The following is a 16,270-nucleotide window of genomic DNA, read 5'->3' on the forward strand; positions in this document are numbered from 1 at the left end:
ATAGCAAAAGTGTGCGTGTGCGTGTTTGAGTATAAAGAGAATCTTTCGTTAAATAATTTGTAATTGAACTACTTAAAAATAAAACATAATGTTTAAAATTTATATACTTTTGTTTTTGCCTAAACAGATACGGTGCTTCTTACATTGATTTTGTTGAAAAATAACAAGTCAGTCAATAAAGTCATTGTCTGTCCACGTATACAATTATATAGTTATTCTTGATACAATTTTACTCTTAACATATCTTGTATATGTATTATTTATGTTCACAGGAACTATTACGTCAGTCCCTAGAACAGAAGTTAAGTCAGACAATAGCATCACTAACGAGCGAGAAAGAAGCATTGGAAGCGGGCGCGCGAGAGAAAGAGAAGAAGCTACTGGCGTTAAGAGATCAGCTGATATTGCAACACGACGAAGCTCTGCTTAGAGCTGAGAATGATAAGCAACAAGCTTTGCTTATGGGTAACTTGACAATCTATTACACTTTAAATCTTTAACGAAGATAATTGAAAAGTGACTTTTGATTGAGAAATATATTGCGCGGTCTAGTTAGAAGTGTACCGTATAATTGTTACAATAGTTTTGACTACACAAGTTAAAATACTTATCAGTTGAAATACTTTAACTACAGAAGTTTCAGTATATGTTTGACGGCTCTTTTTTTTATGATATCGGTAGGCGGACGAGCATATGGGCCACCTGATGGTAAGTGGTCACCAACGCCCATAGACAATGGCGTTGTACGAAATATTAACCATTTCTTACATCATCAATGCGTCACCAATATTGGGAACTAAGTTGTTACGTCCCTTGTGCCTGTAGTTACACTGGCTCACTCACCCTTCAAACCGGAACACAACTATACTGAGTAGGTGGTGGTGGTGGTGGTGGTAGTGGTACCCACCCAGACGGGCTTGCACAAAGCCCTACCACCAAGTAGGGCAGTGTACATATAAATTAAGGCTTAGACTATTGTTAAGTAGCGTTTTGTGCGAAGATAAGTATCGGTCACACATCGATTTGACCCTAAACAGCAACTTTGAATTCCAGTTGTCCAGATCAAAGAGTTTTTGAATATTTATGGCGAAATTACGGTGCATAAAAAATGGAAGAAAGAAATATATAAAATATATTATCGATGCATAACGATAATGATGACTTACTATAATGCCCACTGAGGGCAGATTACTGCTCTCACGATACATATGCAAAAATACTAAAATTACGAACGCACACACAGTAATATTCTTAGTGTGCGGTAATTCAGTGGCCATATCTAACACGTTTGGCCTTATTTATGAAAATAGATAATGTCCTTTAGAATCTTAAATTGATATAAATATAAATATTAAGATTTACCAATGAATTAAGTTTAGTTAAATTTAATAATATATAAATTGTTTTAGCCCATCAAGAACACCAAGCTATCATGGAACGCCTCGAAGATACCAAACGCATGCTCTGCTGCGAGCAGAACAAGTTGGAACGTGTGCGTAGAGAGGGGCAGGCGAGAGCCGAACAGGACAGGAACCACATTAACCAGCTGAAGGACGACCTGGCCACCCTGAAGACCAGACTCGAGGAAGCCAAGTATGTTTTAAAATCTGTCCTAAAATACAGTTGAAGGACACCATATATTTCGTTTGGGCGAGTTGTAAGTGTTTTTACGACATGCTGTAAATACATACATTACATTACACGTATGTACATTTCGTCGTAAAGTCATAAGAATAATTCAAATTACAATAAAAATCAGTAACAGCTTGGAGTCTGGAAGTGTCCGTGCCTCGGAAAGCACGTAAACCGTCGGGCTTATGTCTGAAATCTTTCCGGTCGTGTCGAATTTGCCTTTGGTTTCGCTCGCCTTGAGATCAGTCACGGTTTCATTAGTTTCAAGGCCGAAACGAAGTAAAGCGTGACAACATTCAGGAAGAAATATATTTAACTCGCAAATTGCATTCGAGTTTCGGATGAAAAGTAACGTGTAGTAAGTGAGTACCCCGCGCGCGTCCCGCAGGGCGGCGGCGGAGGACGAGTGCGCGCGGCTGGCGGGGCGCGTGCAGGAGCTGCTCGGCGAGCGCGACGCGGCCGCGCGCGACGCCGCCGACGGCCGCGCGCAGCTGGCGCTGGCGGAGGACCGCCACGACGCGCTGCACGTGCAGCTGCAGGACGCGCTGCGGAAACTCAAGGAGCGTGAGTCGCGTATCCACTTTAAATTACAGTTCACTTGTGTGCCCATTTTAACATTTGAGAGAGGAAAAGCGTAAGAAATATTAACTCACGAGTATTTAGCATAATTTTTTATCCAATGCGCAGGGGCACGAAATTTTACGGAAATTCTTTATGCCGAAACTGTTTCGCTCGAAATGAAACTGTACACACCCCATTGCAATAGCTGATAAATTGAAATGTATCTGAGCCCCGTCTGGCCGGCAGTGGAGAACGAGTCGGACGGGCTGCGCAAGGAGCTGTCGGACGTGCGGCGCCAGCTGTCCAACAGCTCGGCGGAGCGCGACAAGTACCACGGCGCGTGCCGCGACCTGCGCGAGCACGTGAAGCGCGCCGAGCACGAGCGCCGCGACGCCGCGCGCGCGCGCGACGAGGCCTACCACAAGATTGCCGGTGCTCTGCCGCCACCTGTCTCGATTCTAGTGGTTACTTTTTAGTACAAAGATAGTAAAAACTCGACCTCGAATTCCGGGCCAAAAAATTCAAGATGTTTTTTTTTCATACTATTTCGAATTACTTTGGAAGAAATTATGAATATATAATTATATATTCGTAATAATAATACAATTTGCAAAATAATATTCACTTATTTATTTATTTATTGATTTATGAAACATTTGAGTTTCTGTCGATTATTCTTTGGCTTGATGGTCTTCTTTCTAAACCTTCTAAACCGGTGGTAAATTTTGGTGTTTAAACAAAGTCGATATATTGTCGATATGTTGATTAGATTTTGATCGATCGAAGAACACATTAACGCTCACTTACAATTTAAAAAAGCTACAATAATTTGATTTACCATGAACTTTAGGCCTGGAGGAGAATCGCACAACCCTCGAGTTGGAACTGTCTCGGGTCCAGACGATGATCAAGGAGTCTGAGAGCGGAGCGGAGCACACGGAGCGCTCGCTGCGTGCGACGGAGGCGCAGCTGAAGAGGGAGCGGGCGGCCTTGGAGCAGGCGCAGCACGATATCAAGGAGCTGCAGTCGAGGTTTGCTATCACTCGAGCCTGGAACTTTGTCAGATTCTTCTTTTACTTGTCAACTGACATACCGATATAAATAAATACAAATTTGACTAACGTTAAGTTCGCCATCTGCTCCCACTCGCGCCAGGCTGCAGAACGAGGGCGAGGAGCGCGAGCGCGCGGCGGGCGACGCGGCCACCGCCAAGCGGCTCGGCGCCGAGCTGGAGGCGCTGCTGGGCGCCGCGCGCGCCGACCTGGCCGCCGCCCGCCAGCGCGCCGCCGAGCTGGACGAGGCGTGCCGCGCGCGCGACCAGGTGACGCTCCCTCTCTTACGGGCGCTTATTGTATATTATTATATTACACATTTTTTCCAAGTTTATGTATGAACAATTATACTACATCGAACGGAAATGAAACAGTAAATCAATTTATTATTAATTCAGTTCTAAGTCTACACAGACATGATCTATCATCCTGTGTGTGTGGTCGAACCCTATTCTGTGTATATTTTTCCACTAATTGGGTAAAATAGTTTATTACAGGAGCGTTATTTAATTTATAGGAATTAGTATTACGTCTTGAAGATTGTAGATCCAAAGAACGCCGATTGGAAGAGTTGAAACACAACTTAGAAGTTTGCCTCGCAGATGCCACTCAGCAGATACAGGAGTTGAAGGTGATTTATATTAAAAACCAATTTATGTTTAAGATTTGGATTGGTTCAAACTGCGGGATTAGTGGCGAGGATAAATGTAAAAATATGTTGATTATGATTAATGCTTTTAGTCCTTTCAAATATAAATTCGACTTCAGATTATTCTTAATGTTTTCGGTTTATCTGTTCACAATCGGTTCATCTCTACAACCGACCTCTATTTTGAGGTTCTAATCCGGAATCTCTTCGGTAGTCGCCGGTTGTGTTCTTTTTACCAATGTTTCTAACAAGTCCTCATTGCCTCGAGTATATATGTACCATATACCTGTACGTACCATGACCGACTTTAAGTAATCTTTCACTGGGGTAATCTACCCACTGGATAAGGAAATCCGAAATAATTTACCACAAATCGCAGACGCGGCTGGGCGGCAGCGAGGGCCGGTGCCGCGGGGTGGAGGCAGCACTGGCGCAGAGCGAGGGCGCGCGGCGCGGCGCGGAGGCGCGGCTGGCCAGCGTGTGCGCCGCGCTGCGCCGCGTGTGCGGCGTGCAGCCCGACGGCTCGCTGCTGGCGCGCCGCCGCCTCGCCAGCCCCGCGCGCCGCTACAGCCCGCACAGGGGTCCGTGAGCCCGCCGCCTGCCACCGCCTGCCCGCCGCCTGCCCGCCGGCTTGTTGCTTAAGCTCGTTGACCACGCGTTATATCATCGTAATATAATTCGAGAAAATATCATATGAATTAATTCATATAATATTTTCTCGTTTTTTCTCGTAAGATTATATTTGTCAAGTTTATTTAATTCAAAAATATTAAAAAAAAATTAATTTAACGTGAAGGCTCGCCTTTGTCAGTAAATAAATCTATACGGGGGTGAAAAAAAACCAATAAAATTACTGGTGAAGTCGAAATTTTTAGGTAGACAAGCAATAATGTACCAGTTTTTTCTGTTTATGATATAAGTAGTGGACGAGTAAATAGGCCACCTGACCGTAAGTGGTCTCCTCCACCCAAAGACATTAGCGTTATAATAAATATTAACCGTTCGTTACACTGCTAATACGCCACCAACCTTTGAGAACTATGATATTATGTTCTTTGTGAATGTAGTTGCTTTTTGCCTCGCTCGCCTTCAAATCGGAACATAACAATACTGAGTATTGCTTTTTGGCGGTAGAATATGCTAAGCATATGCTAAGTGGGCGGTACCTACGCAGATAAGCTTGCTCAAAACTTTACAGCCGAGTAAAAGTTTGACTTCTTGCCTTAATTCCAGGCCGCGATCATTCGGAAGAACGCAACGAAACCATCGACGTTGATCCTGAATTGATCAAGAAGGGAATGCGTAATTTGATGCATGAAGTGTGCCAGATCGAGAGAGAAAAGGTATGGGATCCAATAAATAAAACTTATAAATACGTGTGCGTCTCGGGACGCTCGACGGAAGTTATAACTTAAACTGTCCGCAATACAGCTAGCGCTGTGGGTTAAATTGAGAAGGGAGGAGCCTGCCTACCGTATGTGGCCGTACTGGCGCCGTAACGCGTTACGTAACGAAACGGTTTACCCTCCCATAAGAAGTTATCACTTAAAAAAAATACAGTGTGTATGTCCCTTTAAAGTCCTTTTCATTATGAGAAGGTTTGATGCTTATTCCATTCAATTCAGGTTTCCTCACGGTCGATTCGAGTTCGAGTCGATTATAAACCCAAATTCAGTACATGGAAATTCAATGATGCTTGCTTTGAACCGATAAAATAATATATATTTATTAACAAATATTTTAGGACGATTACAAATCGCAACTGACCGTACTGAAAAAGCAGCTTAAGGAAGCCACAGAGCAGCAGGGTAAGGGCGAAGGACGTCTGCAGTCACTCAATAGTAACTTGCGAACGGCACAAGAGGAGAAATCTCGCTTCCAGGCAGCCTTAGGGCAGAAGGAAGCTCAGTTGAATGCCTTGGTCAGTCAAATTTTCTGTTCATGTTAATTGAAAAGTTAAAAAAGTATATTTTACAAAGTAAATCTAGTTAAAAAAATTGGTAATTGAAGAAGATGTTTTTTGATGTGAATTTTAAATTGTTTTTAAATTGTAACTATTTCTGTATACTGAAACCGCACGTTGATGCGTTTATATCATTGTAGATAGCCGACATTAACATCAGCAAGTTCTGCAATGACGTATTTTGTAACCTACTACAACGCATTTTGTAAACATTCAACGCATCAATATATATATCAGCAAATTCTGTAATGACGAACGTTTCTAACTACTATAAATATACAATGCTTCGAAATAAAGTATAAAGCAATCAATCAATCAAGCAATCAATCAATCCATTATTAGCGCATCTCTCGACTTTTACTTATTAACTGGTATTGTCACCACACCATCGAGTTACGAATGACGCCATTATTCATAACTCATTTATATTCTACGAATGAATTGTCACTTCACCGCAATCGAACCGTGTCGTAATAAGCGTTATAAATTAGTAGAATTGAAGGAACCAATTATTTGATTATTAAATTTATTAAATGTATTATTACTAGCAGTAACAGTGTCTTAGTAATAATAATCATGTATCATTATAATATATGAGTAGTAAATAATGTAATTAAAATATAATTAAAAAATGATGATAAACTATTTCGTTTCAGAACGAGTCGGTACAAGCAAAGACGGTGGAAATCAGCACTTTAAGGGACAAGATAACTAGTCTCGAAGCCACTTTGAGCTCTATCACTGAGGACAAAGTGCAAAATGAGGTAGGAAAGTAATGCTTATATAATTGTGGATCAGTGAAAATGATTATTTATGTGGTTTTTTTTTCAAACGCGTGTTTTACGATTTGTTTACTCTACTTATTACAGCAGCTCGTTAAAGTCTGATAAATTATTTTTTTCAAGTTCTACAAAACAATGGGCACATCTCAAGTTAAATGAAATAGGGGAATTAGAGCTAATTTAAATTTGTCTTGATGATGAAATTATTGTTTTTTGATTTTAATTGTTGCAGAATAAATCCGAAAATTTCCGAGTTCAGCTGGCGGAGCGCGTGCAAGAAGTCGGTCAGCTGCGTGAAGCGCTTGCAGCCGCTGAAGGTGATACTTTTTCCTTTTTATTCATATTAAGACTGAGGTAAGATTCGGTTGCTGGTGTTAAATAATAATATTAAAAATTTCGTCATTTTCTATAAAAAAAAAAATCTTGTGTATTTTTATTCTCAGTAGTGAAAGTTAGGGCTGAATTTTATGGCAGGCATTGATCTTGCTGGCAACAATTGCAATTTGCAATGCAACTCATATTGTAACTTCTTTTTAAACTGTGTGTGTACCGGAACTGGGTGTGAATATTACGGACTAGGCTCATTCTCTATGTGCCACCGAAATAACCGGGCTGAGGTCGGAGGTTTTAAAACGACGACGCCAGTCATAAATTATGATCTCGCACAGAACGAAAGGATTTTTTCTAAACGAGTTATGAACCCGCAGGGCGCGCGGCGCGGCTGGACGTGCGGCGCGCGCAGCTGGAGGGCGACGTGCAGCGCGCGGCCGTGGCGGCGCGCGACCGCGACGGCGCGCTCAAGGTCACGCGAGCACGCGCCTATACTATGTCTCGTTAAGCAGGACCGGGTTTGGAGGTCTGGAAACCCCGGGCCGCAGAGGAGTGGAGGCCCTGGGCTACAGAGGCGGGGGGGGCCCTAATTATTATTTTACTAATTAAATTGAATAGTTTCATTTCTATCAGTATAGCTTACCAAACATTGATTTACTCCTTGTATCTATCTATGTATTAAGAAACCGTAATTTGTTGAAAATTGTATTGTGAGGCCTCTCCTGCCAAGGCCCCAGGACAGTTGCCCCGGCTGGCCTCCCTAAATCCGGCCCTGGTGTTAAAGTACTACGCACGTTTACACCTGCCTTATATATTTTCTCCAGTTTTTTTTATTATTTTAATGTTACCCGTCAACAGAAGCTTCAAGAACGTTGCGAGGCCTACACTCGTACTATCGCTTCGCTGGAAGACAGGTGCACCTCTCTGAAGGGTACCGTGGAGCAGCTCTCGACCTCGCTGCAGAAAGCCGCCACGGCCGAGAGTGAGCTCCGAGCTGAGCTCAGCAAAACTCAAAGAATCCTCAACGAGGCCAAGAACAATGAATCCAATGCTATGGACAAGTTGCGACAGATGCAGAAGAATGTTGGTAAGTTTAAATTCAACTAAATTGATTCTATTTTAATTTTAGTGATCAGGAGATTTAAGTAAAACCTAATACATTTTTTAATTTAAATATCTTTGATTTTTAGGCAATTGTGAGAACGAGCGTCGTGTGCTGACCGAGAAGTTGGAAAGCGCTAAGGCGGCGCTGAGTGAACTGAAGCGTCTCAATTGCACGCTGGAGGACCAGGCGCATCGCCTCACAAACCAGCTGGCCAATATTGAAGCGCAAAAGTTTGTAACACTTTTTACTTCAATACTGGATGATATGTTAGCAACGCTTGGTGTGGTTAATATTATTTTCTTGCTTGATTTGGCTCCTAATTTTACAAAAGATTTTAAACGTTGTCAGGGAACAGAAAAGAAAATATTGTACCTAACGTCTGCTTCCCGCCCCCTTCCTCTATACACATCTAACTAATTTACACTAATATTGAAAACGCGAAAGTAACTCTGTCCGTCCGTTTATACTTTCACGGATAAACCAATGTACCGATTTTGGTGAAATTTGTTATGCAGCAAGCTTGAATTTCAAGGAAGGACATAAGCTTTTTACGCTTAGAGTATAAACGGAAATTCTGTAAAAACATAATTTTGAACTGTTAACTGTTCTATATGCCAATGGTATTCATAAAAATTTACTTTCAAGTAGTTAGTTTGGACGCAAAATTGGTTATATGTTTTTCGATACCTCCAGAGCCGATTTGGAGTCCCAACTTCGCATGACAACCTGGGACGGTAAGGAGAGCAACGACAGCGGTGAACTGGAACGAGAGCTGCACGCGTTACAACGAGAGAGGTCAGAGCTGAAGGCCAAGAACGACGCGCTACAAGATACAGTCAGGAAGTTGGACGCCGAGAGACGTATGATCCAGACCAGACCCTCAGTCCTTCGTAGCAAGAGTCATGACAGAACTGAGAAGAGCGTGTATTATTCTTCTGATCTAGATTCTGGTAAATATTTTGAGTTCATAATATTTTATTTATACAAATTCAACTTGTACCTATTTCTTCGTTCTTCCAAGAAGTTTGTATCGACATTTTACAGTGAACGTTTTATTTTCTTAGGTGCAGATTCTACCAAAGACTCACGCGGCTACAAGGACTATAAAGAAGTGCCTTGCAAGGACAAGCCCTACAACTCTGATTTCAGTCTCCTGGAGCTAGAGAACAGAGAACTGAAAATGAAGATCAGGCGTCTCGAGAAGGAACTCTCTGATAAAGTAAATAATTTAAACTAATATTATAAATTTGAAGAGTTTGATTGTTTAAATTCGTCATTCTCAGGATCTACCATCAGAAATCTTCTTGCGTTAGATACTCCATTTGAATATAGCTGTATAACATCAAACCTCCTCAATAGTGGAAGAGTTACTAATATGGTAAAATCACGCCGAGCAGTTAGTAGCATAGCAAGATGAATTAAAGCTCCAGTACAGCTGTGCATTGAGGCCTCACCCTCAATTTCTAAGTAGTTTAAACTTATATCATTCAGATACAGTCTAAAACAAACCCCTTTTGGGGCTATACCTTGTGGTAGATACCGTCACTGGGAGCATGCAGTAGAAATAGTAAACCATTAATTTTAGGCCGTAGTGTAAAAACTTGTTAGTAGGTGAACATTTTTCTTTAATTATTTTAAAGGCCACTATTACAATTCAGTGAAAGCTTAACCTAATATTGCATCGGAGATAGCTGTCTGCGATAGTGTTGTTCAGAGATCTATTTTGAATAATTTAATTATTCAATTAGTTTTATATAAATATTTTGGAATCATTGGCCCACAAATAATCTTCTATCTAGAACTTGCATCAGTTGCTGATTTAAATAGTGCGTTTTAACGCATGTATTCATTATATTGAATCATTGATACATACTTATTTATTTTGTTGGATAATTCGCGATAGAGGCTAACGTACGTTCGGTACAATTGACTCACTAAAGTGGTGACGAATTTAAGAGGGATGTATGCATCTACACAAGTGTACAATTTAAATTTAAATGTATGCGTTGTAACGTCTACACACACAGTCAATGATTAAGAGGTCAAGTTATACTATTCAATCATTTTCATTTGTACCTAAAGTCACATAAACTCGTTGTAACACATAAAAATCAAATGTGTTGTTAGGTCTTCCACGGAGTTTTGGAGATAGGATTACAATTGTATTGCTTGACATAAATATAAATCATGGAAAAGCATATACTTTAAAATCAATAATTTATAAATTATCCAATTTGCAGGAATCGGAATTGACAATGGCTCGTAATCGTTACTTTACTGATAAGCCATCGTCGGGTAACAATAGACAAGATATAGAGCAATACAGACAAGCGGCGGTGCAAGCTGAGAGGTTGCTAGAGGCTAGAGAAGCCAGTCATAGACAACAGATCATTCGTCTTGAACATCAAGTGAGAAATATGTTTTATAATAAGTTTTATTTATGTTATTCGTAGTCTATGATGTTCTAGTGCAGTTTGATGGATTTATATCAGAAGTCAAAGAACATGCAGATTTACGAACGTTGGTTTTCTCCGAGCAAGAGTTAAATTATAAATGATATATTAAGCCTTTTTTGTCTACGTTGTATTTGAATACTATCTTCGGCTATACTTAAGCAAATGGTACGTGTTTAATGTTTATATTTGATTCAATGACTTATTTACATTCCCATTACCAAATTAAACAAATGCAAATATAGGAAATGAAAATTCACTCGGTGGATTATTTTCTGGGAGGTCTTCGACAAGCATGTGGAATAGGGACGTGGCATTCAAGCTCTCATATTCCCCGCAGCTGTCGGCCCTGCGCGCGCAGCTGTCGGCGGAGATCCGGCGCCGCCAGGCCTACGTGTCGCGCAGCGGGCGCGCCGCGCGCGACGTGCAGCGCCTGCGCGCCGCGCTCGGCGACTCGCTGCGCGCCGTCGAGCAGGTAGCGCCTCTGCCCGCTGGGGGGCTTGCGGGGGTTGCGGTTGACTTTGTGTCGCACAACAGATTACACTGGGTTTCTGTCATTACGAAAATGTGTAAGGTATAAGTAAAGTCCGCCGACGGCACAATGATCTCCTTATAATCAATGCGATAGGCATTCGGCGGCTGTCGGTGCCGATCACGGCCTACGAGTTAAAAAAAACATCAACAAATTAACAACTGAAACGTGCTTCGCGAGGTTTTCACTTCATGCCGACGGTATACAGGAAAATGTGAGAATAGTTGGCAAAATTCGATCGTGTCTGTAAGCTATCTGCGACCATGAATACAATCGACAATTTACAGGGATCGATTGTGAAACGTTCTTAAAGAATAGCTTAGCCGAAAACTTCATGTCATATCGCTGACGTATGTAAATGGAATCCTTTTCATAAGCTCTTATAGCTTAAGCTTACAAAAGCTTAAGCTATAAGAGCTTATACCCATACAAATGGGTCAAATATTAAACCAGTTATTAGTCACACTTTTATAACTACTAAGCCGTAATTGTTTTATTAGATCTATCTACCCGCGGGGGTGCGCCCCTCCACGTTATATATATATATATTTTGTTGTTTATTTATTTTAAATATAAATGATTTAACGTAAAGGGATGCGTTCTTGTAGTATATGGATTAATTAAAAACTAGTTTGAAATTATTTTTCTTTAATTAAACTTATGGCAGTATAGGTTACAATTTAAGATATGGAATTTTACTAATTAATATTAAAATAATTTGTCATGAAATTATGTTTTAAATTACGCGATGGAAGACTTGGTTTATTGGATTAATTCGAAATGGTTTGAGACAAAGATTTACAGGTGAAAATGATGTTTCCCTAGGATCCAGCGTTGGACTCCTACACCTTGGAGCATGAAGCGAGGAAGCTGGACAATACGCTGACGCATAGTCTTCCGCCGCTCAACGACAGCTTCGACTCTTCTAAATAAACAGAAAAAAAATAAAAACAAATTATAGTAAAACTGTTCAATTTTGAACTTTTGTAGGACGATTTCGAAAATTGAAAATTGTTTGTATGATACATTAAGGAGGATTTTCGGCGTATTTGTCTTTCAATGTGGAGATACTTAATAGTCTCCATTGTTTTTAGTAATTCGTCGTATTTTCGCGACTTTGTATCGAAATCGAAGTAATTTCACAGATTACTAATACCAATTATAATTTATTTTCTATGATCCAAATAATCTTTTCATAGTTGAAACTCAGATTATTCAAATCAGGCACATGATTTGAGATGTTGATTAATATTATATTCAAAGGCGAGATTCATTGAAATACGAAACAGTCATCTAGCATAAATTTGAAATTCTTTCGACATTTAAAGACAGTATTTTCTCGAAGCATAAAATCATTTTCTGCAATCTGTGAAACAGCGTTTTTACGTTTTTTTATTATTAACAAACTTATTAAATGTTTTAAGGTTAAAACTATAAATAATTTGTATAGAAATCATGCCTACTTGATATTTACAACCGACTAAACAAAGAGGTTTAACAATGCGCTTGATTTAAAAAAAAAAAATGTTACATTTATGAACCGATTAGGAAAATATTTTTTTGTCTGGGAGGATAAATTTGAAGTCGGTTGTACTTTGTTAAAATTTTACATTATGGTACAAACGCTAGCAACCGAGATTTAACTGTCACCATTGGAAACAATACAGTATATTTCTAGTAATTAAATATTAATAATTTATTGTACCTAACATTATAATGATTACGCAAAATAACAACTTAACAGCTATCGATTGAGTACTCTTTATAATGATTAAATACGATAAACGACTATCATGATTGTGTTAAACTTAAATTGTATACAAAAGCTTGTTTAATCTGTGTGATTACTTAAATTTATAAAATGTCAAATATGACCTTTGTACCAATTATAAGGACCACTTTTGCACTAGTCATTAGTTTTTTAAATATCGAAGTATTTATTTTAGTGATGATATAAATTCAAAGATTATAAAATTATAGAGCGCATATTACAGATTATATATTTAGAATGAAAATTTAGTCGCACATAATAGAATGTTTACACAAATTTGAAGATACTGTGACTAATAACTAAGCTAGTAATTTTTGTGGGGAATTTATGTGGTCTTCTAAATAAAAACGTATCCCGAAGAAATTTCACATAAGAAAAAAAATAGTTAAGAAACTATTAATATAATTTATTTATTACATTAAACAAATAAATAAATCGTTTCGGAAATATTACGTCTAAAATGTGCGACTAAAGTAGTTTCCTTGCAGGAAATAACCATTCCTGGAAATAACTCTCTGCAGAGAACCATTAGGGAAGTCATTAATATTCTATCACCTTTATCTTTAGACAAAGGTGATTGTTTCTAGAGCTCCGAGTCTGCGAATGAGAAATTAGCAACTTTCGTCTTGTCAACAAGTTTTTGTGATTACTCAAAGCTTAATAAAAATGTATGCAATGTTTTAACTTTGTTGGTGACTTTTTGAGGAATCGTAAATATTTGTCAACACAGAAATTGCAAATTGAACTGCAGAAAAGTACCGTTACACTATTTATACAGTGATATGATGCCAATTGCTCATTAACTAAAACATTTAGAGCACTTTAGAATTTTTATAATATCATTGTTCGTAATATATTATATTCGTATTTATTAATAGAAGAATTATAATCGCTTATAGATGTGAGCTTGTTGTCTAGTCAATATTTTAGTCATGGAGTTGATTTTGCATTTTAAGGACCAAAAATTTTTTCAATCTATTTAATGACTAAAATAATTCTTTCCACAGGCAAGTTTCCTAATAATTCCATTAATTGTCTATCAAGCCACAAATATTCTATGAAGATTTGTAGAATGGTTTTTGGATACGACAAAAGTACGAACGATAAGATACTTTGTGTTATCAACCTGAATTGAAATAGATCCGTCTAGTAAACTCGGTCAACTTTCCATGACAAAGCCGTACTTATTTATCCCAGCAGTTGATGTGATTTTAATTTTTAAAATAGGAATTTTATTCTTGGGCATAACTTTAATTCACTTTCGTCTATTTAGAAAAAAAAAATTGAAGAGTTTAATAAGAAAACAATACCAAGTAAATAGAAGTTATTTTTGTTCAAATATTTCATATATTATTAAAAAACAATCAATTTGAGAATGATACTTAAAAAAAAAATAGATGAATGTTTAAAATAACCGTTTCAATACACCATTTTAGATTTATGAACCTTGTGACGTCATTACATATACAAGATATATATTTGGATGTAACGGCATTTCTTTTGTTAATATGGTTTCATTGCGCCATTGGGGACGCGCATATTCACGCGAAATGCATCATCTTTGTCTGCTGTTAGTAATTAGTAGCGTGATACTTTATGTCAACATCGTGACCCTGTTCTTTACATTTTTAATCCACATCTCAGCCTTCTTCAAGTTTCAAGTGATTCATGATGACGCACGACTTAGTGTTGAGGTCATTTCGTCACACGGAAGTTCAGCGGAAGTATTTATTTTTATTCAATGAGTCAGCGAACCGGTCTAGTCTAAAAGTGAGATTTGTAATTTTAACGTTATTTATTAATTTTCTGTATTAAGTATTATGCTTAACATTTAAAGATCTATATATTCATGAACTTCAACAATTATCGTAGGTATCTATTTTTTTTAATGTATTTCTTATATAAGAAGGGTAATGAAACTTATAATTAGAAAGTGAAAGTGCCATAGACATGCACAAAAATATTCACGCCAAAAATGGACGAATTTCATTTCGACCGCGTGCGATACCAGTAAATCCAAAAAGGCGTTCTAGGTTATTTTTTTTTGCTTATAAAAAAATCTATATTTAACTTTTTATAAAGTGGTACGCTTTTATCACTATTTCTGAAGCGGTCCTCTTGGCCCCACTCGTGTCGGCCTTCGATGACCCTAGTCAGTCAACAACCCTCTCCAATAAAAACTAATAAGGCAAATTGAGCACATGTGTAGGTGTTAACATTATCATACATGTATATTGTATCATTTCCAAAAATAAACGTCATTAATTCAATTATACGACCGAGATATTCCATTTTTAAATTAATGCATTTTCAATGTAGTCATTTAAATCGGTTGAAATGGTTGATTTAATTAATGTACGTCATCTACGTGTCCACCTCATGGTTTAATAGCCAATTATTTCATGTTTTAGTGGTTAAATAACGTATAATAATGACTCAAACGAGGATAATTTAAACTGTAATCACTTTAATTAAAGGAATTACATTTGTGTATTGTTTAAAAATTATTACCACTTACACGAATAATTACTAAACAATTTCCTTTACATAAATATATTTATTCCTAAATAAGTTAAAAATAAATTGTGTGTACAATGCTTTATAGCTCCCCGGTTTAATGTATCAATGTTTATCAGAACTCATAGTATTGTTATTTAAGCGTTATTCCAACATACCTACAGAGTATGTTCTTATAAAAATGTGCAGGAACATTTGGATGTATGTCCCCAATAAATAACCAGCTGATAACACGCGAACGTAACACGCTCTGGGTGTGGTGATAAGAATAGCACAAAAATTTATTCATATTATCGTCTTTTTAGACCATGGAAACTTTTAGAGCGCAATTGTATGTAGATTTTATCTCCCACGCTTGGAGTACATATATATATATAATAAGTGATATGAATATTATAACATGTTTTTAAGTGATGCGTGTCCCATCGTGAACTCGATCTATGCATTAGACCCTGTTTCATTTGATGGGATGCGGCCGTAGTGATGTTTAGAGCGACGTAATTCAACACTTGATTTGTAATATTATAATTAGAACGCTTGGTTTATAGGTCATAGTCGAGGAAGGCGTATTGTGTTCATTTCCATTGGACTGTGTCAATTCTTATGTTACTAGAATGTCGACATACGCCCGCCACGTCACACTGCCATTATTTCTTTCCGAACATTGTACCTACGTAGTTTAGTTATACTGAATGATGTTAGACACGTTTTATAAAAGTTTTTTACACACGTCAAGTCAATAAAATAGTAGTAGATGATAATTGGTTGTTTCATTTAATTAAATTCCATTAAAATTCCGATTCAATTGCCATATGTCGCCGGCAGGGCTCCGCGAGTGCGGGCCTACGGCGTGACTCATCGCGATGTACTTCAACATACACAACTGACAACACGACGCGAGCGAGTAAAATAATACAACCCAA

General features: G+C 38.2%; 1 protein-coding gene across 1 annotated transcript in view; it reads left to right on the forward strand.

The window, feature by feature from the left end:
- The window catches only part of LOC113398457 (rootletin), a 52,261-nt gene extending 39,829 nt beyond the window's left edge, over positions 1-12,432 (forward strand). The window contains exons 19-38 of the mRNA XM_026637203.2: positions 273-465; positions 1,410-1,593; positions 2,021-2,196; positions 2,440-2,625; positions 3,044-3,224; positions 3,349-3,514; positions 3,763-3,876; positions 4,274-4,475; positions 5,128-5,237; positions 5,639-5,815; positions 6,514-6,621; positions 6,872-6,956; positions 7,347-7,441; positions 7,828-8,056; positions 8,160-8,304; positions 8,768-9,024; positions 9,139-9,293; positions 10,315-10,482; positions 10,868-11,002; positions 11,885-12,432. Of these exons, the coding sequence (XP_026492988.2) occupies positions 273-465; positions 1,410-1,593; positions 2,021-2,196; positions 2,440-2,625; positions 3,044-3,224; positions 3,349-3,514; positions 3,763-3,876; positions 4,274-4,475; positions 5,128-5,237; positions 5,639-5,815; positions 6,514-6,621; positions 6,872-6,956; positions 7,347-7,441; positions 7,828-8,056; positions 8,160-8,304; positions 8,768-9,024; positions 9,139-9,293; positions 10,315-10,482; positions 10,868-11,002; positions 11,885-11,992 (3,174 nt within the window). The 3' untranslated portion in view covers positions 11,993-12,432. The remainder of the gene's footprint in view (positions 1-272; positions 466-1,409; positions 1,594-2,020; positions 2,197-2,439; positions 2,626-3,043; positions 3,225-3,348; positions 3,515-3,762; positions 3,877-4,273; positions 4,476-5,127; positions 5,238-5,638; positions 5,816-6,513; positions 6,622-6,871; positions 6,957-7,346; positions 7,442-7,827; positions 8,057-8,159; positions 8,305-8,767; positions 9,025-9,138; positions 9,294-10,314; positions 10,483-10,867; positions 11,003-11,884) is intronic.
- The last annotated feature ends 3,838 nt before the right edge of the window (positions 12,433-16,270 follow it).

This window comes from Vanessa tameamea, chromosome 12 (assembly GCF_037043105.1).
Source record: "Vanessa tameamea isolate UH-Manoa-2023 chromosome 12, ilVanTame1 primary haplotype, whole genome shotgun sequence".
NCBI lineage: Eukaryota > Metazoa > Arthropoda > Insecta > Lepidoptera > Nymphalidae > Vanessa > Vanessa tameamea.